The 22,744-nt window shown below is 38.8% G+C and overlaps 1 protein-coding gene across 1 annotated transcript in view; it reads left to right on the forward strand.

Annotated features, from left to right (window-relative positions):
- The window catches only part of DNAJC13 (DnaJ (Hsp40) homolog, subfamily C, member 13), a 119,110-nt gene extending 100,886 nt beyond the window's left edge, over window positions 1–18,224 (forward strand). The window contains exons 48-55 of the mRNA XM_012663287.1: window positions 4,764–4,933; window positions 5,086–5,128; window positions 5,468–5,641; window positions 5,988–6,167; window positions 6,485–6,625; window positions 9,192–9,335; window positions 11,650–11,749; window positions 17,364–18,224. Coding sequence (XP_012518741.1) covers window positions 4,764–4,933; window positions 5,086–5,128; window positions 5,468–5,641; window positions 5,988–6,167; window positions 6,485–6,625; window positions 9,192–9,335; window positions 11,650–11,749; window positions 17,364–17,470 — 1,059 coding nt within the window. The 3' untranslated portion in view covers window positions 17,471–18,224. The remainder of the gene's footprint in view (window positions 1–4,763; window positions 4,934–5,085; window positions 5,129–5,467; window positions 5,642–5,987; window positions 6,168–6,484; window positions 6,626–9,191; window positions 9,336–11,649; window positions 11,750–17,363) is intronic.
- Window positions 18,225–22,744: the final 4,520 nt, after the last annotated feature.

Raw genomic sequence — 22,744 nt, forward strand, 5'->3', positions numbered from 1 at the left:
GTTTGGATAATGGTGATAAACTCCCTTGAAGAGAGAACAAGAGTGTGTTTAGGTTATGACAGAAGGTACGTTAGACCTCCACACTGCAAGGATTGGCCTGTGGAAGCAGCTAGTGAAGGAGATGGTGATTTCTGTCTTTTACACTCCACACCTGAATTAGTAAGGATGGCCACCCGCAGGAAGTGAGACTGTATAGGGACGTGAGTGTAACCGTACCTCTGCCTCCTCCCCACTCTGCAGGGAGATCTTTTATTCAGAATTGGAGATGACCAGATAATCTCTAGAGCCATGGTCCACTTTGGAGTGCAGGAACCTGTTAAAACAATTCTTCTGAATAGAATTTCATTCAGACACAGGTGTTAGCAAAGTTATTCTATTCTGTTATTAAATCAGTTTCACAAGAAGTAGTGCTCACTGACTCATTCTCTGTGCCGGCCCACCAAGCAGCACCTCAGAGAATGGTGGGAACCGTGGAATAAAGGCTCATGAGCCCTACTTTCAGAATTGTGTTTATATCTGGGATGAGGCCCAGGAATCTGCATTCTTAACACACTTACTTCCCAAGTGACTGTTTTGGAGCCTACCTGGACTGGTATTTAGGACTCTTGGTCAAGCGAGTCTACAAATGTACCTTGAGTAAGGAAGAGGCTACAGGTCCCTTACCTCTATCGAAAGCCACGGTGGCTTCCATTGTACACATTGTGTCTCCAGGTAAAGTTCAGGTTGAAAAAAGATGAGGGAGATTACATTTGGATGCCTACAGAAGGGTCCATAAAAGAATGAATATTGATGTTTAATATTGAGTTTTCTCAAAGCTGGAGTGGGGTAGCATATAACTGTAATATTCTAATACTAGATGTTTTACATGGTGGTTTAGATGTTTAAATATGTACTGGAATTGACTTTGAGCTGTTTAGTAATATTTTTGACTTTTGAAATATATGAGGGACAAATTTTATCAAAGTGAATGTTTTTATACTTAAATTTTCTGTACAGGAAAAATACAAGTATCAGCTCCTTAATTGAATGATTTACAGCAAGAGATTCTAAAGCTGGCATCAGTAAACTTTTTTTTTCCTTTTCTGTAACAGATTAATTGAGATATCATTGACATACCATACAATTCATATATATCAAGTATACAATGGTTTTTATTATATTTACAGATTGGGCAACCATAATCAATTATAGAACATTTTCATCAGCCCCAAAAGAAGCACTGTTGCCTTTAGCACTCACCCTCCAGTCCCTTCTCCTCCCAGCACCCAGCAACCACTAACCTACTTTCTGTCTCTGTGGATTTGCCTACTCTGGGCATTTCACATAAATGGAATCATATAATATGTGGTCTTTTGTGACTGGCTTCTATCACTTAGCATAATGTTTTCAAGGTTCCATCTATGTTGTAGCAAGTATTAGTACTTTGTTCACTTTTACTGCCAAATATTCCACATCTTGTTTATCCAGTTATCTTGATGGACACATGGATTGTTTCCACTTTTGACTACTCTGAATAATACTGTGAACGTTTGTATACAAGTTTTTGAGTGGATATGTGTTTTTATTTCATTAGGAGTGGAATTTCTGGGTCATATGATAGCACTGTGTTTACCCTTTTGAGGAATATTCATACTGTTTCCTAAAGTGGCTGCTACCATTTTTCCCACCGGCATTGTATGAGGGTTCTAATTTCTCTTCGTCTTCTCTAACACCTGTTGTGATGTCTTGATTGATTACAATCATCCTAGTAGGTGTGAAGTGATACCTCATGGTTTTTATTTGCATTTCCCTGGTGGCTAATTATGTTGAATATCTTTTCATCTGCTTATTGCCTATTTGTACAACTTTTTTAGAGAAATATCTATTCACATCCTTTGCTAATTTTAAATTGGATTATTTATTTTCTTATCGTTTTTTATATATTTTGGATACTAATCCCTTACCAGATACACGATTTGCACATATTTTCCCCCATTCCGTTGGTTGTTTTTTCATTTTCTCAAAGGTAACTTTTGAAGCACAAGTTTTAAATTTTGATGAAGTTCAACTTATCTTTTTTTTGTTGTAGCTTATACTTTTGATGTCATATCTAAGAAATCATTGCCTAATCCAAGGTTACAAAGATTTATGTCTATATTTTCTCCTAAGAGTTTTATAATTTTAGCTCTTATATTTGTTTTTGATCCATTCGAGTTAATTTTTATATTATGCATGGTGTAAAGTAGAGGTGGGACCAGTAACTTTTTCTATAAAGGACCATGTAGCAAATATTTTATTCTTTCTTGGCCGTATGATCTCTGCCACAAATGTTCAGCTCTTCTGTTTTAACAGGAAAGCAGCCATAGTAAGTGAACAGATGGATGTGGCTGTGTTCCAATAAAACTTTATATACAAAAATAAGTGGCAGGCCAGACTTGGCCCCTTGTTTCCCAACCCTTGTTCTAGAACAGCTGTATAACCTGAACATAACTCTGAAAGATTATGGTAAAAGTATTTGCCTTATATAAATTTTTTACTCAAATGTTTAATGGCATATAACCAATGTTGTTCAGGTTATGTAGTTCTTAGTACCTGAAATGCTTTAAACATCCTGATAAGCTTTGCTTTTTAATACTGTTTTTTATAAATGAATAGACTTGGGTCATTCATTAAATTGATCACCAAGCAAGCATTATCAGAAATCAAATAGGAAGAAACTTTTGATTTTGTATAGCTGGTCAAATAATTTAATGTGCCTTTTTTGTGAAGTGTCAGATGCTAATAGACTAGATTAAATAAACTTAAAAGACTTAATAGCTTATGACAGTTAACCTAAGTAAAACTAGAGTTTGCTTTGATATCAATTTAATAATAATCATAAATGTAGTTCTTAAATATAAGACATTTGAAATTCATAGAACTGATCAATAGGTGATTTCTGCAGTAGTGCCTTATGAATATAGCTTTTTGCAAGTATATAAATGGTTTGTTTCTAGAAAGATTATTGCTTCAAGTGTAGCTTACTTGTGATAAAAACGATTCCAATTTTTGTTTCAAGCTATGAAATATTTAAAAATATGAGATTAGTTATTAATTTTTTTTAAATACTAGAATATAATGAAATATGTAAAAACATCAGACATTTCTGCTCTAAAATTGATGTAGAATGGTTTCAATAGTGTTCTGTTAGCGGTGTAAGTGTTGCCTAATAGTGAAAGGATTAAGCTGGGTTTCTTATTAAATATCCAGGTATTACAAGTATGTTTCAAAAGATGATTCTGCTTTAAAAAAAAAACTTTAACCCAGTCATTTGTTGTTTTAAAGATGAAGTAATTGGCCTTCTGAGGCAAGGTGGCAGCTTAACATTGTGAGCAGAACTCTTATTTTTTGAACAAATCACAGACCTGGGACCCACTGACTTAGCTTAATGACTCTGGGTAACTTGTCTCTAAACCTAAGGTTCTGTAGCTCCACAGCGAGAAAACTAAAATAAATATCCTTTACATCCTGCTCCAACTTTTAGTTCTTCTTTGGTATGTATTTCTCTGAGCTTTGTGAGAATGTGCCACAATGAGCAGGTCAGGCATGGTTCTTACACTCAGGGACCTTGTAACCAAGAACAGTGATGTATGTAATCACTTTCTCTACCTTCTTTTGTCCTTTGTAGAATTGAATTGTATTTTGGTTTGATGTCCTCAGCATACTTAGGGAATATAGGAAGTAATGAGCCTGTGAAACCCCTTGCCAATTTCACCCTTTTTTTATATATAACAAATGCCATGCTATGGAAGCCTCAGGAGAAACTGCTTTGTTCCTCCAGAAACAGTTGGGTGTCTCTGAAACAACTAGCATGATTTGATTTTGTAGATGCTCCCATTTAACTGAAATTGTTTAGTTCATTGCCTGCTAGGAAGTTCAGAGTTAAATTTGTAGTGTATTACTAGCAATTATACAGAGCTTTCAATGATTCCTTTGTGCACTAGCTTCACATTAGTCTTCATTTATTCAAGTAAATAGTTAAGCATCTGCTATGTGCCAGGGCTGAGATTACAAGCATCTAGCAAGACAGACTGGGTCAGGGAAGGTTTCGATAAGATAAGATTTGAGCACAGAATTTGACATGGAGAAGAAAAACAGATGTGGTGACGTGAAGAAAAAAACTTACTTTCCCAACCCTCATTTTCCCTTTGTCCTTGTGCCTCAAACTAATTTTCAATTTGTGTGTGTGTGTGTGTGTGTGTATGTACGATAGATGCGATTTTTAGCTGCCTTTTAAATCCTTTTTAGAAGGCACAGTTTAACAAAAGATAGTAGAACAAAATAAATACACTAAAAAGATCACTTGTAAGACACAAAGGTAGCATGAGAAAAATCAGTTTGTGGGAGTGGCAGGTGTTAGGGAGAATTGGAAGGACAGGCCAGCTAAGGGCATTCTGGGGAGAGGGAGCAGCTATGCAAGGCATTGGCCAGCAGGGTGTGCTCTGGCAACTTTACACGCCAGTAATACTGAATGTCTTAAAGTTTCTTAAGTTTGAGGGAGGGCATAGAAATGAAACTTGGTAAGTTAAGTAGAACCAGGTCATAGTGAGTCTTGTTTAAATTTACCTTTGCATAAACCAAGGTGTATCTTTTCTCCTACTTGAGAACTTTTAGATAATAGTTGTGGCCCACTCAGCCATAACACAAGTTATACTGATATTCCATCTTAGCAAAATGTAAAACAAACCAAATATTGAGATGTTTCCAATAGGTGTTTTTTTCCTTACTCAAACCTCCTCCTGTAGGTTCGGATTACATTAATGAAATTTCTACCCAGCGTTTTCATGGATGCTATGAGAGACAACCCTGAAGCTGCTGTACATATTTTTGAAGGGACTCATGAAAATCCTGAGTTAATTTGGAATGATAATTCCAGAGATAAAGTGTCCACAACAGTTAGAGAAATGATGCTAGAGTAAGTAAAGACAAAGGTAGTAATATATAACCTTCAAATAAAATTACTGGGAAGGGCAAACATTTCCTATTCTGCTTTTCACCTAAGACTTATTCTAAAGGTTAAAGTATTTTGTGACTGAACTTTGGTATCCCCCCCTGTTTTTCCCTAAGGCACTTTAAAAATCAGCAGGACAACCCTGATGTAAACTGGAAGGTAAAATATTATTTTATTTTATTTTTTAATTCCTACTGAGTCAGTTTATTGCCAGCCTGTAGCTACTTTGTCGTTAAAACTCTTGGGTAATCCCTTGGAAAATAAAGCTTCAAACATAAAAATAGAAATACTTACTTTTGAAGCAAGTAACTGATAAAAGCACCCTTGCCAAACTTTATTCAGAGAAAAATAAAACTCTTAATTATAATTTGCTTATGTTTGTGGCTGTGTACGAACTGGTTAATTTTGTAAACATTTCTTTAATAGGGTTTGCATTGCTAGCTTCATGTACAACTAATGATTATTGTGTCTTGACTATGATTCTTTCTCTGTTTAAAGTTACCTGAAGATTTTGCTGTGGTGTTTGGAGAGGCAGAGGGTGAACTTGCTGTTGGAGGAGTCTTTTTGAGGATCTTTATTGCACAACCAGCTTGGGTTCTAAGAAAGCCTAGAGAATTTCTTATTGCACTATTGGAAAAATTAACTGAACTCCTGGAGAAGAACAATCCTCATGTAAGCTTCAGTCATCTCCAAATCTAACTAGAATTTGCTAACTAGACTGATGGTGTTTCTCTTAAAATCTCATTCTCATTAACCATGCATTAAAAATCGGGTGCCTCTTTCAATATAGCAGCCGCACATGCCCATCGATCTTTTTTTGGGCCATGTTCAAAAGTGAAACTCTAGTAAAATGCTTATTTATGAACCAAAGTTAGAGGTATCTATATTGAGATGATGCTATTTCTAACAATTACGGAAGCTCTGAAAGAGCTAGTTTTGAATATCAGATACATTGCCAAGGCTACTTAGGACCATAACAATATTTTATAGTTTGTTTTGGTTATTTTATACTCTCTAGGGGGAAACTCTGGAAACTTTGACAATGGCAACAGTGTGTCTCTTCAACGCACAGCCTCAGCTGGCAGATCAAGTCCCACCTTTGGGCCATCTTCCTAAAGTTATCCAGGCGATGAATCATAGGAACAATGCGATTCCTAAGAGTGCCATCCGGGTTATCCATGCCCTGTCTGAAAATGAGGTATTGATGAATCCATTCAATAGCGTACAGCTCCAAAGTTTACCTATTCTCCCTCTTCTTGACTAATGTACATTGTAGTATAAATCCCCTCTCTACCATGTGCCTTTTTGCATATGAACCACGTGGTATTTTATCATTTCTTAAACCAGTTTAGATGTTATAATTAATGATACTGAATTTAATTCAGTTTATTATTAAACTTGAACTGAATGTAGATTTTTTGGTTTTGGGTGGAGTTTTTTTGGTTTTTTTACTTAATTATTTGCTGTATGAAATGTTGCTACTCTACAAGTAACCTTCTCTTTTTGGGCACTTAGCTGTGTGTTCGAGCCATGGCATCTTTAGAGACCATTGGCCCACTAATGAATGGAATGAAAAAGCGAGCAGATACTGTTGGTCTAGCCTGTGAAGCAATTAATCGAATGTTTCAGAAGGAACAGAGTGAATTAGTAGCACAAGTAAGTGACTTTCTAGATTTAGCATTATTTTAGGAAAGTGAACATACTAAACAAAGAGATTTTCACTTATTTAGTACTGATTTGGTTTCCCTGGCTTACGGTTGGTGAGAGGTAACTTGTGAGTTTGTATATACACAATTGTATGCTTTTAATATATATACACACACACACATACACACAGAGAATAGTGGAATCAGCTGCCAAAAGTCTTAACCAACTTCAAAGTACTTTTGTGATGCTTAAATTTTAAATTTTGGCTAGCTACTGAGCATTTATTCTTAGCTTGTTTTGTAAAATTTGCTTCATTCTCTTTGGAAAGAGTCATTCCGTTTATTCACTCCTTTGTTTAATTCATATTTAAGAAACATGTTAAGATTTTTATTGCCCTTTTCAAAGAGACTTTTCACCTAATGAAAATAGAACTTAGTGGGTATTGACATAGAGTAGACAGACACTGAAGGAACAAAAAACATACAATAAATTTAAAAATCATTGCAAGTGATCTTTCTAAAACGTAACTCTAAGGACAAATACCAAATGATATCACTTATAAATGGAGTCTAAAACAATCAAACTCCTAGAAACAGACAGTAGTGGTGGTTACCCGAGCCTGCAGAGATGGGGAGAATGGGGAGATGTTGGTCAAAAGGTTCAAAGTTTCGTTTAGCGGTAATAAGGTTTTTTATTTTTGTTTCTTGTTTTTTGAGACAAAGTCTTGCTCTGTCACCCCGCCTAGAGTGCAGTGGTGTCATCATAGCTCACTGCAACCTCAAACTCCTGGGCTGAAGCAATCCTCCTGCCTTAGCTTCCTGAGTAGCTGAGACTACAGGCGTGTGCCATAATACCCAGCTAATTTTTTCTATTTTTTCTGGAGATGGGATCTCACTGTTGCTCAGGCTGGACTTGAACTCTTGAGCTCAAGCAATACTCCCACCTCAGTCTTCCAAAATGCTAAGATTACAGGCATGAGCCGCTGCACCCAGCTAGTTTTTAAATTTCTATTGCACAGCATGGTACTACAGTTAATAATAAATAATAAATTGTATATTTCAAATTGCTAAGAATAAATTTCAGATGTTCTAACCACAGAAAATAAGTATTTGAGGAAATGGATGTGCTAATTAGCTTAAGTTAATCACTCCACCTTGTATACATATATCATAACATCACTTTGTATGCCATAACTATATAAAATAAAAATTTTAAAGTAATTAAATGTAACTGAAGTATAACTGGGTCAATCTTCATCTTAAAAACCCTTCAGTGGTTTTCCTGCCAGATGACAAAGTGACATCTGGACAGCCTAAGCCTGAGTACAAGGCCCTGCATCTTTATTATCTGGGCCTGCTATTCTCCCTTACTCTTTTCCTGCCGCATCTCCCCGCTACCCTCCAACTTGACCCCTAGCCCCTCGTTTAGGTGGGTAGAGGTATTGGGTATATCTCAAAAGATAGTGGATGCTCTGAGGTTCAGACTTGGATTGGAGAGTTTGTTGTATAGGAAAGAACATGAGCCATTACTACCACGTGATGGCTCTGTGATCTGAAGGAGGCTCTGTCATGCCTGACATTTAATCTTACAGTGCTCAGATTCCTCATCTATAAAATAAAATTACAACTGCATCGCAGGGTTGTTATAAGACTAGTATCTGAACAGAGAGGTGTACTCACTAAATGTCAGTTACTTCTACCTCTTCCCCTTTGAGTTTCAGAATGGACAGTGAAAATTGTGTGACACCAGATTATTATTAGGCTGATATGAAATGTATGATGACTGCAAAGATTGATGTTTTAAGAAAATATGAGAAAATAGGCCAGGCACGGTGGCTCATGCCTGCAATCCTAATACTCTGGGAGGCCGAGGTGGGAGTATTGCTTGAAGTCGGGAATTCAAGACCAGCCTGAGCAAGAGCGAGACCTTGTTTCTACCAAAAGCAGAAAAAATTAGCCGGGCACAGTGGCACGCACCTGTAGTCCCAGCTACTCAGGAGGCTGAGGCAGGAGGCTCACTTGAGCCCAGGAGTTTGAGGCTGCTGTGAGCTGTAACGATGCACCTGCACTCTACCTGGAGTGATGGAGCAAGACTCTGTCTCAAAAAAACAGAAAGAAAGAAAATATGAGAAAATACTAAGCTATTTCAGATATTGTTGCCTATCAGTATAGTGTCATTAGAGCAGGCAGCCCAATGTAGTGGATAAAAGCTCCGGTTCTGTACTTGTTGGGTCCAGATACAGATTTCAGTACTGCTCAGCTCGGTAATTATGAACACGTTTCTTCACCTTCCATGTATTGATTATCTGTGACGATAAAAGTGCCTACCTCAGTAGGTATTGGGAAGATTGAGTAAAATAATCGATGTTTAACATTTAAAATGGTTAATGGCATAGAATAAAATCTCATTAAATAAGAATATCATTAGATACTAAAAAAAAAGTCTATATATGACATTAAAATACCATGAAACAGGCTGCTCTTCTTCCAGGTATTGTCTTGGGGGTGAAATTATTTCTTCAGTGGATGATTGACATTTTCTCAGTATGTTTATATATGTTTAATATTCCTTCCAGGCCCTGAAAGCGGATTTGGTCCCATACCTCTTAAAATTACTTGAAGGCATTGGCCTTGAAAATCTGGACAGCCCCGCAGCCACTAAGGCACAGATTGTTAAAGCTCTCAAGGCAATGACTCGAAGCTTGCAGTACGGAGAACAGGTGAGTCTGCATAGAGGCAACTTTGATATTCTCAAAGCCAAGGCCTTGGCGTGGATGATCCATGCACCTGTGTTCAGGTTCCACTTACAGATGTGGTTCTTTGGCTGTGACTGGAGAAGGGCCAAAGACAAAGGATGGGCTTGCATAGCTGCTCATAACTGATGAAAAAGCACAAACCAGATTCCCAGTTGTCCCAGGAGGGTTCTTTTTCTGGGTAGTGACAGCATGTTGTACATTTCCAGAAGAAAAATGCTGGAATTCTTTAGCATAGAAGAATATTCAGCATTTAGTGCTGGTTAAGATTAACTTTCAGTTCTAGGAGTTATTGGTGGGTAGTGATAACCACATCCATTAACCATCCTATAATGCCATCTTAAAAGATACAGAATATCAGTTTAGTTTTCTTCTCCTTTATTGGTGCTTTTAAAGTGTTGGCTTTTTTTTCTTTTATTATGACTTTTGTTGCTTGGATATGTGTTAATGTGTTTCAGCTGCATGCATATGCTAACTGCAGGCCTGTTTAGTAATTTAATTTTCCTCTTTGGTTCTATTTTTATTATTGCCTCTGAGGAGTTCCTTATTCGATGTTACTATATAACCCCATCTACTAAATGCTCTTTTCTTTTTATTGAGGTAAAATTTGCATAGCATAAAATTAACCATTTCATGATGAACAATTAATTGGCATTAGTACATTAATAATGTGCGAACTACCTTATCTATTCCAAAATATTTTTATATGCCTGTACCCATTAAGCAGTTATTCTCCATTTCCTCCTCCTTTCCCCATCCCCTGGCAACCACTGATCTGTTTTCTGTCTCTGGATTTACCTATTCTGGATATTTCATATAAATGAAACCATACTATATGTCTGGCTTTTATGTCTGGTTTCTGTCACTTAGCATGTTTTCCAGGTTCATTCATGTTGTGGCATGTATTAATGCTTCATTTTTATGTCTAAATAATATTTCCTTGTATGTAAACGCCACAGTTTGTTTATGCATTCATCCATCGATGGACATTTGGGTTGTTTCCACCTAATAATGCTCTTTTATGGGCTTAAATTGACTTCACCTAAAGCTTTCCTTTAGTTAATTTACTGGATTTGTACGTTTCAAGTAAAGAAACATTTTTTTGATTGTCAGTTCTATCAGTATCATCATTTGAATGATTCAGAATGATATTAAAGAAGAGAGGCAGCATGTGTTGCTGTAGTCATTTTTTTCTTTAGTTTTGCCTACAGGTGCTCTAAACACCAAGCACAGGCAGTCCTGCGTATCACTTGCAGGCCCTGCCTCAGGATTCCTGGTAATAAAATTAGCAAAGTAACCCTAACACCCACCTTTCACTCTGAAAGGAAGGGAGGAAAGAGGTATGATAGTTTCCAAAGTAGGAACTCCTCTACTACCTTCACAACTAATCCCTTACACTATTGCTTCTTTCCAAGGTTGGGGCACGTGTGTCCTCCCTTGGACTCACAGTGGTCCCCATGTATATCTCCACTTTAATGCTTACCACGAAATTATCTGCCACTGTTCATCTCCCCTACTTGACTGTAAGCACTTCAGAGACAGAGACTGTCTTTCTTATCTTTGTGTTCACTGTGCCTGCCACATAAGAGGTGCTCAGTAAATGTTTGATCTGAACATGGATGTGCAAATGATACTCTCTAAGTTAGTATTTCCTAAGTGTCTTTTTGTGTCCACAGAAAGAAATACATCTTTCGTCTTAGTTCAGTACACGTTCCTACATACATATTTATACTCTTATGTATTTCAAAGAGGAGTACCCATTTTACATGTGGTACTCTGATGCTTTCTGTATTAACCTATTTTATTTTCTCAAGCATGCTGTTCACAACCCTCTTAATTGATTTCATAAACCTCTAACAGGTCACAACCCATAATGTGAAAGACTCCTTTAGGTTTTGCAACATCTTTTCCCTGAAACCCTTCCTCTCAGCCCATACCACACTATCAGCCATCTGCTACCATCACGAGAAAATACTCAGTGTAGGAATCTTCCTGCTCAGATTACATACAAGTCAGTAATAGTAAGTTCAGATAATAGAGTCCAGCTTTAGAGGAAAGACTGACTTGAGGATTTCTTCGGGTCTGGTTTAATGAGATGTGCCTGGCACAGTGCCCGGCATATGGAGTGTTTGATGAATGCTAATTCTTGCTCCATATTTGGGTCTTTCCTTGCTGGCTGCCTGTCTTGTTGCTTTGGAACCTCGTTTTTCTCTTTATTTCAATCTTCCAACATCTAGTCCTTTCTTTATTTATGCTCAAATAGCTTACTTTCCTTGCCTAGGTAAATGAAATCCTGTGTCGTTCTTCAGTCTGGAGTGCCTTCAAAGATCAGAAACATGATTTGTTCATTTCTGAGTCACAAACAGCAGGATACCTCACAGGTAAGCCATACCGTATTGGTTACCCAGAGACACCTGGCAGAAACCACTTGGGCCTTCCTTTTGCCCTGAATAGACTTAAAATAGTGGTCAGAGTGTTTTCCTAGACTAATAGCTGACCTTTCTTGGAGGTGCCATGGGCATGTGGCAAAGCTCTGGTTTTAAGCTTATTAGCATATGAACTGTTAGTTGAATGTGTACTGAGTAGGGCATGTACTTTGCTCAGTTTTGATTCAATTAATTAATGGTGTCATAAGTTCTATTTGGAGCATGTCTATACCAAAATGTTTATCTTAAACATACTCCAGAATATCAGTATCAGAAACATGATACATCATTCCCTTTCTGTCAAAATAACAGACTAATGCTCCAAATATATGTAATCATATATAAAAAATTTTCCTCTAAGTTTCTAGTGATTAGTCTGTGGTTTTGCTAAATATTTAGGATTCATTATTTTATGTGGGGAATATGTGGGTATCATAAATAAGAAGATTTTTACTGCTTAGGTTTCAAAAAATAATAACATGTTCCAAGCTCAGAACATTTGTCCATTTGGCACACTAATTGCATGATTTTCTTAGGTTAGTCATTTTCATATTGGTTTCTGTTTAAAAAGAAAGTAGTAACTTAACTGTTTAAAAAGAAAGTTACCACTTTCTTTTTAAATAGAAACTATTGCTGTATGCTAAAGATGAAATACAGTGTCCAATATAAAAACTTTTAGTGTGAAATTAACCTTAGGAATATGAGGTGGTTCCTGCTGTTGGGCTGAAACTGTATGAAAAAATGTCAGCCCCACATGCTCCTCTAACCGAAGATAATGTAGGTATATTAAGAGAAAAAAATATCCCCCAGTGTTTCTTATATTGGTATAATTGTTTTAATAATCTTGATTTCTGCTGTAGAGGTTTATAAAATCATGAAGACTCAGTGTAAAATATTAAAAAGTAGGATCTTTGAAGAAAGTTTTATCTGGTTTTAATTTTAGACTTGGTTGCAATACTACTGTTGTTTTCTTCATTGTGACCCCTTTAATATTAATATTAATCCTAAAGTTGGAGTAGAGCCCTAAAATTTAGAGGCATGCAGTGCTTTGGCAGCCAGTCATGTGTACACTCAGAGCAGAGTGTTATAGGTTTTCCCTCTAACTTTTCCATCCCCTGCCCCTGATTTCTGTGGAGAAAAATACCTAGAATATGGTCTTAGTCTATCCCTTATCTATCTTTCAAATTCTGGGTAAAGGTATAGCTTCTAGCTTCTAAGTATAAGTATGTTCTTATAGACACCCTAAAAACTTTACCTCTTTAGTTTGTTTCTAAAAGTTCACATGCTACATTTTCAATCTGTCCTCTTTTTCTTAGCTAAGAATAAACTTATTTAAAAGTTGGCCCTGAAGAATAGTGATAGGTGATTATAAGCTTCTCTATAGGAATGCCTCTTCTAATTCTTTCTGTTCTCCATTGTACTTAGCATTCATTGACTTAACTCGATGACATTATTTTTGACTTACTGACAGGCTGTAGACCAAAAGGTCTGTGGTTAGAATACGGAAGAGATAGGGGTTTATCTTCAGAGACCTGGACTTCATTTGGTCCTCACCCTCATCCAGATTTCCTAATAACTGTAGAAAAAAAGTACAGGGAGTAAAAGGCTTCCTGTCTGTGCCTTGCTTTTTACTTGGATCCCTGAGGTGGCTTCTGAATGAAGTGCAAGAAGCAGCTATGATAAGCTACGTGGCTTGGAAGAGGGTTGCGGGTCGGGGGAAAGCTGGGGTATACAGATTTCTTCTCATCCTTTGGCCGGCTCAGGGTGCAACAGGTTCCATACAAGCCCAGCCAAGGGGGAGATCATGTAAATCCCAACCTGGAAGGGGCCAGATGTTGCCAGTGCTGAAGCCCACGGGCACGTCCACGCAGGACGGTCTGAACTAGCTGTGAGCTGCGTTGGCCCCGGAATTGTCCAGTTCTTGGCACATCGTCAGTCTGGGATGTTGTTTTGTTACGATGTTAATTGCTTGAGAAGATTTTCCATCAGCTCTAGTCTGTCCTGTTTAAAAGGACTAACTAATTCTTTTTCAAGAGCTAAAGCTTCTAAGTTTACTGCCAGTTGAAATGATGTGTGCTCATTGCTTGGGTTGCCAAATGTTTTTTTTGTGTTTGAGCTTTTCCATTGACGTATCGTGTGTTATGTGTTTGATAAAAGGGGCAATACTTCTAATGATAAAATGCCATTATGCGGAACTCTGGGAATGGGTACAATGCTGTGTTGAATTGGAATTTTATTTAATTAAAATGTATCCATGCTGTTCCCAATCTTCAGAAGATGTAAATTGTACCCAGCCCCTCTGCAATGAGTTTGCAAATGAAATAAGATGTTGTGAAAACACACATCGCCAACCCTTATCTTTGGGTGAGTTTGGCAAATTAAGTGCATTTTATTTAGGGAAGATAAAACTTAATTACTACTTCAAAGTAAGATTCAAATGACCAAAAATTATTATTTTCTTCTCCCTGGCTGCTGAGCAAATATCATTCAATCACATGCTCAAGATTTGGGGTAAAGGCCGGGTGCGGTGGCTCACGCCTGTAATCCTAGCACTCTGGGAGGCCGAGGCGGGCGGATCGGTTGAGCTCAGGAGTTCGAAACCAGCCTGAGCAAGAGTGAGACCCCGTCTCTACTAAAAATAGAAAGAAATTAATCGGACAACTAAAAAAAAATATATAGAAAAAATTAGCCGGGCATAGTGGCGCATGCCTGTAGTCCCAGCTACTCGGGAGGCCGAGGCAGAAGGATCGCTTGAGCCCAGGAGTTTGAGGTTGCTGTGAGCTAGGCTGACGCCATGGCACTCACTCTAGCCCGAGACTGTCTCAAAAAAAAAAAAAAAAAAAAAAAGATTTGGGGTAAAAATGTAAAAGTCCTAGGTAGGATTACTCAGTGTTCGTAAATTGAAGTGAGACTGCCCAGTTCCCTAAGTTCTCTAGGCTGGCATATAGTTTTATGGTAAATTCTTGTTTAAAAGTGCCTCAGTGGAATTTTTCCTATGATGCAGGTAAATTGTGATTGCTCATTACCCAGGACGCTCGATTACTTAGGCATTTATTAAGTTCTAGAACAGCTTGGTGCCAGCAAGCTCAGGGCCTCATAAAAATTTCAGCTATGAAAATCCTTGTATTTTTCTCCCCTACAAAATTAGTAGCGAAAGGAGGAACAGAGGCCGAGAGCAGAGATGCTTTTGGGAGCTGGAATTGGAGATGAACTTCTCATACATTTACTCCATCATGGTAGCCAGTTCCGTTTTGTGGGATTCTTTGCTAATTTTCCATCTTTTCTTATTTCTCTGAAGTCTGCCAGCCTTGCACAATGTTGCCATATGCCCTGTTTCTGGCGGCCCCAACTCTTCCTTTCGACCTTTCTCTGGAGAGCACGACTGCTCTGTTTCATCCTAATGACCAGGGAACACCTTTTGGCCCCAAGAAACCAGACACGTCCTCAGGGAGAAGGAAAGGGTCTGGGGGATAGCATCTCAGACTTCATTTGCAGAAATACCCAGGAATGGATTTTGATTTGCCTTTCCTAAAGAGGCAGATGGTGGGGCTAGAATTTTGTTTCTTCTTTCTAGGCTCATCATTTCACAATTTAGATTTTAGCCCAGAGGTTCTCAAATTTTCTCAGTTCACAGTGCCCTTAATGTCTCAATAATTGTTTTCATTTCTCCCTAGGCCAAAAGAAATACCTAACAGTTTATGAAGTGGTTATGTCCAGACAGACAACTTGAAAGTAGCTGTTTGTACGGTAGCCTGCAGATGTCGCTGTGTTTCAAATTTTAAACATCGAGCAATGCCCCTGTAAATACGCCGCAGGGTGTCAGCACACAGTTTGAGAACTGCACCATTAGTTCACTTTCTATATGTAGCATTCGTGGTTTGGTCTCATAACCTACTGTTTTGATGTGAACCAAGTTAAGCCCACAATCAGAATTGCTCAGGAACCATACCATTCTGGAATGTTTGAGGTTTTACTCTTAAGGGTTATAGCTTTGGTGAGACCTACTTGATAGTTTGCAGAAATCTTGCTGTTGCCTAAAGTTCAGAGAATGATAGATTGGAAAGTGATAACGCTGTGGTGCCGTAGCTCTGAACTGTTGTCAGGGGGATTCTGTGACCTGGCGGCCTTTTTCCTGAGCAGTCTGTGGAAGGCCTAGCACCCTGATTGGCTGAAGGCAGGAGTCAATAGATGCAGGCTCCCACGGTATCTTAAAAAGGGGAAAGCCCTTTTTGTAAGTTTTTTAAGTATGAGGTTTTTGTAAGTACAAAGTGCCAAGTGCCAGGGCACTCTGTTTGGCTTCGGTTACAGCTCGTGCAGGCTGAGGCATCTCTGGCCATGTAACCACGTGCAGAGTCTGTACAAGCCACTTCACATCCACAGTACAAATGCTTGTAAGGAGGAAAACGAGGTGAATCTGAATTGGCCTTTTGTCCTGCATCAGTCCCTGTTATGCCTTAGCCTTCATCAAACTACTCTGCTATTTGCACTTCCTCACAACTTCCCTTGCTGCTTATATTTCTTTTTTCCCCTCAGGTGTCTCTCCTTCCCTTCTAACTGGCAGCAGCCCCCTTCACCTCAGGAGTGGGCTTTAGATCCGCTCTGCCAGGCAGCTTGCTAACTTCTGTGTAGCTCTCTGAAGCAGGTAGAGAAACGTTTTGCTAAATGCATGCTGCTCCCACTGCCTTTCTCGTCCTAACCCTTCAATGTTCCTTAGTCCTTTGCCTTGTTTCCTGCAATTTCAGCTAAAAGTATTGCTCAGTATGCAGTATTATGCTACAATGTCTCTTGCAAGTACTTGTTACAGTTTGTGTAGTGCTTCTGAGATGTAATTAAATGTCTGTGCAATGTTTAAAATAAACTCCAGAAGGCTAAAGCCATTAATATGCTCACAGGGACCCATCTTTATTAATGCTGGCATATATAGCATTTTCATATAGTAGAGATTGTTAGAATGGAAGAAGACATATAAAACTAAAATATCAATACCTTTTCCCCTAGCATTCTTGTTCTGACCAATGATAGATGAATTTCCTGAGCCTGACTTTTCTTTCACAGAGACCTTGGTGTAGCAATCAACCCTGTTCATTTGGTATTACTTGTTATAATAGCATTTCTTTGCACCAAATGAAAATAGGTTAACTTGAATGCTGACAGAAGTGTTTGTGTTGATAATTTTATCATGTATGACTTTTGGATGGGCTGAGTGTAGAGTATTTTTTTGACTGTTTGTTCCCATTTTTTCCATTTGACATCGCTCTTTCAGTGCCCAGGATTTTTTGAAAGATTGAATGTCCCAGATGTGAGAAGAAAAATTTTTTTCATACTTCCATACCAGTGTTACTGTCCAGCATAAATTTGAAATGATTTTTAACTTTGTTTATAGTAAAAGCAAACCATGAAAATGGCACTGTGTAGCTATTTGTTAAAGTATAGTTGTACGTTTTAGATAATTCTAATAGATGATCAATTTCTTGTGATGGGGTACCTAACCAGGTTCTGACATTTTTATAAAGGTCAATGTTTTCACATGACTCTTCTCTCTAGAAGATGTGTGTTTCCTTTCTTGCAGGACCTGGAGTTGCTGGCTACCTTACCGCAGGTACATCCACATCAGTCATGTCTAACCTGCCGCCTCCCGTAGACCATGAGGCAGGAGACCTTGGCTATCAGACTTGAAATACTCACGAGAGACAATAAACGCTGAAAGGCCAGTGCCGAGTCCACATTCCTCCAGCTGATACGTTGAAGCAAACTCTTACTGCCTTTCTTCTGGTTTCATGACAGTGTTATTCCTTTTTCTATAAATATATTTTTATTTAGGAAAAAAGTCAGTGATTCTAATTGTATCACGTTATAAGAAAGCACTCTGTGGATCAACCTAAGTGGGTACACAAGAACTTTTTTTCCTCGATGTATGTAAGCACATTTTGTTCCTTTATATCTGTTTACAAGACTGTGAATCAAAAAGACAAAACTTTCTTCCTAGTTTTTGTAATTTTTTTTTTTAATTAGTGTGACTGTGGGGTTGAGCTACAGTCTACAGAAATCGGGCTAAGTCACTTGTCCCTAGAAAAAGATATTTCCCTCTCCTGCATCGAGTGTACCTGGCCATCATCCTCCCACCATCAAACACTATCAGGTTTTGTCCCTAAACCCCTTCACTGGTATCCTCAATCATTAACTTTCTGGGAGCTCACAGTACACACCAGTACCTATAACTGGCTTTACCAAATTGAATGAAAAGGAGTTTGTGCAAAAAGAGATTTTAAAATGGATGTCGAGATGTTATGTAAGAGATTAGTGTAATTGTGAAATGTTCTATACATTATCAAATATATAAAGCTTTCTATATTGAATGTACATTATACAGATCATTCATATGTGTACATAAAATTTTAAAAATAAAGGGAATTGACTGCTTTGTTAATGACATATATTTGTTCTAGTTTAATCTTTCCCTCTGAAGACCTCATGTATCAATTTCTAAGACAGATGTAGTAGTAAACACAGACTTTACCTCACATTCATAACTCCTTATATAGACAGCTATTTTGACATATCCGATCACTCCTAACTCCTTTCACTAATACTTCAGCCACATCTAAGTTTCCAGAAACAGATGTCTCATTTATTTCCTATACAATATTCAGAAATGTGTCAAGCTATTAATATAAAGACTTTAACGTGTATGACATTAATTCTAATATTTTTAAAAGGAGAGAAAATTAAAGAGCCAGAGGATATTTCAATAACAGATCTCAGCACATAGATAGATCTTCTAGTGTGACCACAAACTACAAGAAAATACAAACATGAAAAATATACACGAATATTTCTTAAAAGAATGAGGAAGTCCCCAAACCTCTAAGTTGCCTTTCAAAACAAGAACCAAATTTATTCCACATTTGGTGTGTTAAGAACAGCTAGAATGAAAACTTACTCCTGTTACAAATCACTAATTCAAAATTTTGCATCAAATTTATTATCTCAAAGGTTATGGAGTAATACACTCATGTTAAGTATTTTACTATGTAACTAGGGTTTTAGTTTTTAGACAATACTTGGTCATAAAAATATGTTCACTAAAAAAGATTATAACAGCTAAATTGGGAGTAGATGTTTGGGAAAGCATAAATCAACACAGCAATATTCTTTTGCATAAGAATATAAATATTGTGAATATTTGTAATATTTAAAGGCCCATTTAAATTCATCTGCAATCATTGATGTTTAGATGCCAACAGTAGCTAATCTTTATTGAACATATACTGTCTACCAAGCATTATATAACCTCATTTAATCCTTAGAGCAAACCTATGGGCTTGGAAGTGATATAATGCCCATCTTCTAGGTGAAGGGCATGGGGCTCAGAGAAGTAAAGCAACTTACCAGAAGTGACACAACTAGTAACAGAGTAAGAAATCAAAACTATTATACTTTTACATGACACCGAAGTCTCTGTTCTGAACCACTGTGTCACGACAGCAGCAGTGTCAAGCAAGTATATGTGACAGGGAAAACTGAATTTTACTCTTTTAGGGTGGAGGCTTTATCTGAGACTTAAGCATGAAGACATTTTCCTCAGTTCTGAGATATAAACATGAGACAGCTAGAGCAGGTTAACAGGAAGTAAATATAGGATGCCTGGAGGGGTGGGTTGTCTGGTATGGTTGGCATATAGGGTCCAGAGAGAGAACCCAGGCTGAGACCCAGAGAGGGGCCAGCTAGTGTCTTGAACACCAGTCATGGGCATCCAGGCCTAATCGTGATGCAAGAATGAGATCTGTTTAAAATAAACAGCAGTGGGGTTGATTTGGTGTGTTTGTTATGGGGGAAGGTGGTCAGAGGTGACAAAACTCAAAGACATGCTAGTAACACAGTCCAACCAAGGAGCAGTATAAAGGAAGAACACTGGGACATGGGCAAGGCACTGCTCTGGTACCTCATCTGTAAACCCAGGATCATCTCCAGGTGAGCAGCTCAAGAATCCTTTCAGATCATTTTTGGTCCAGAAATTCTGTGCTACCTCTCCTGAGGCTTAAATTGTCCGTTATGATGAAAAGTCTGTGAATAACTAAGCTTTCCTAGGATTTTAGGAAGAACATTTTGAAAAAAATATTGCAGATAAACTCAGTCTGTTTCTGGCAACCTCTTCTGACCATGAATTTAAGCATCCACTTGAGTTTTTAGGAATACGTGGCCTCTTACCTAAGTAGTTCCCTTTTATTGGCCAGAGGGGGTGTGACAAAGGAATGCAAAGACTCCTTTGATTTCGTTTCCTTATCTATAAAATGAGGTTGGTAATTCTCAGTCCATCCATCACAGGGTTGTTACGAGGATTAAATACGGCTGCGAAAGGGCTTTGGGAACTGTAAGGCATAACAATAACAGTAATAATAATGGTACACTAAGCAATTATCGACACTAATTTTTCTCATTACACTTGGATCAGGAATAGGGTAAAACAAATCCCAAGGACTTATTTAGGTCTATATAAAGTGATTTGTAATTTAAAAAACTATTTGATCCTGTTGCTATGTAATCAATAACTAAAAAGTAATTATCTTGGCTCCAAATCTTTGGTCCGCAAGACCATCTGTTTCCTACACATTAAAACATCTTTCCCTTGGTCTGCTGCCTATTTACCAGCAGCAAGGCTCAGAGAATAACTTAAATTAGTTTCCAGATTCAGAAGGATGCCTGGCAGCTGAGTTGAATGAGTTCTGTCCAGAGACTAAAACACAGACTATTCACACAGTCAAGCCATCCTCATTGTATAGAGAAATGTAGAATTTAGAGTTTGTAGTTAGTTATTAGAAAACGCTAGAGAATACCGAATTCCTTAGGAAGATTGATTCCAGCAGGCCTGTCTGACCAGCAGTGACCAGCTTCCGTGCCCATGTGCGGAGCCCCGGGCTGAACACTGGGCACTAAAGGGCAGCAGGGGTGAGCGAGTGAAGGGAAGGTGAGCGCCTGCCTGCTGGGCGCAGCCCCTGCTTGGCTCCCCTGCGGTCCTCCTCGGGGAAGAGTACTCACGTTGTGCCAAATGCTCCCACGCTCAAGAGAAGCAGGAAATCTGGATTTCCATGTGGAGTCAGATTTTAAAATATGGCCAACCTATTCAAAGTTTAAAAACCAAATAGGTCATATAAAACATACCTGCGATTTAGATTTGGCCCAAGAGTTGCCAGTGTGCTATCCCTGAGGGAAAAAAATCTGAAGTTCACTCTTGAAATAAGATACAATCCAGTGGTTAAAGGGAATTGGATGGATGAGCTTTCTGTCCTAAGAATTGTTAAATTAGTTGTATCTTGAAATGTCTGAACTCCTTGTGTAATATTTAACAGTTTCATGGTCACGTGTACTCATGCCACTTTGGTGAGGGGAGAGAGGAGGACAAGGACTTCAGGGAAGCTATTAATAGTTGTTATGGATTAAATTCATTTGTTGAATGTGATGATACTTAGAGATGGGGCCTTTGGGAGGTAATTAGGATTAGATGGGGTCGTGAGGGTGGGACCCTCCTAATGGGATTAGTGCCTTATTAGAGACACCGGAGAGCCCGCCTGCACTCCCTGCCGACATGCACCAAGAGGTCATGTGGGCTCACTGAGATGGTGGCCGCCTACAAGCCAAGAGAATGAAACCTGCCTTGTTGGCATTTTGATCTTAAACTTTCCAGCCTCCAAAACTGAGAAATAAATTTCTGTTTAAGCCACCCGGTCTGTGATATTTTGTTATGGCAGCCCAAGCAGGTGGATACATACTGTTGGCTAGAGGACAGTAGCTGAAATGAGAGAGGAGCTTGCTCACAGATTAGTAGGACAAAGAGCTGGTCAGAACCAGAACCACCTGAGCCTTGGTCGAACCTGGTACAGATCGAACCTTCAGCAACAACTGACAGCCTGTCCTGAAGCTGGGGAGGCAAACCCTTAAGGCTGGCCCACAGCACACACCAGAACTTGCAGAGGGCACTGGGTTAGAACTGGGTCGCTGGCTGCCTCCTGGGAGTGTTTCCCAGTTGTGGGGGGAAGGGGGGTTAAATATTTGTTAAAGTTTGGGTATCCGGGTTACAGTAGAATCATTGCTGGATGTTCAAGGTGTTAATTCTGAATAGTCCATCCTCACTCATATCAATACCAAATGGCGGTGTGGGTTTTGAGTGGAATTCAGTGTCTGCCTCATGGTCTTATGTCACCTTATCTTTAAATGAGGGTGGGAGAATGGAAAAAAGCTTTCCCGGAGCCAGTGTGGGCTCTGGTGGTGTGGCCTCCTGGGCTGCAGTTCTGACCTTCACCGTGTGACCTGGTGCCTCTCATCCCACATGGGAGTTGTGAACGCCTCCCTGTGGTGATGTTCAGGAGATCGGCAATAACGTATGTGGACACCTGGTGCGGTGCCAGCCTTTGAGATGGTAATGAGCATCGCATAATGAGCAGCTGCTGTCGAGGGAGGAAGACACTGGTGTGGCAGGCAGAGTCTGCCCTGCTTAGGTTTCTGACAGTGGGCATCAGTTTCTTCTGTAAAATGCCCTGGTTGGTCTAGTCAGGAAATCTTACTTCAGTGTTAAGAATCTGATGAAAGATACATAAACCCTCTATGCAAAAATGCACAAAAGCACATGTTGGCCAGGCACGGTGGCTCACGCCTGTAATCCTAGCACTCTGGGAGGCTGAGGTGGGAGGATTGCTTGAGCCCAGGAGTTTGAGGTTACAGTGAGCTACAATGATGCCACTGCACTCTACCCGGGACAATGGAGTGAGACTCTGTCTCAAAACAACAACAACAACACACATTTTAAAAATGTTAGAAAACTCAGTCCCACTCTCACCCCAGTTAAAAACTCCAGGACTAGATCACTTCTCAGAATTAGTTTCCCATAAACTTAATGGCTTAAATGGTAGAATTTCTAAGTCCTTTATTATACTGGAAACTTCAAGAATCCATCCT

This window comes from Propithecus coquereli, unplaced genomic scaffold, assembly GCF_000956105.1.
Source record: "Propithecus coquereli isolate 6110/MARCELLA unplaced genomic scaffold, Pcoq_1.0 Scaffold12, whole genome shotgun sequence".
Taxonomy (NCBI): Eukaryota; Metazoa; Chordata; class Mammalia; order Primates; family Indriidae; genus Propithecus; species Propithecus coquereli.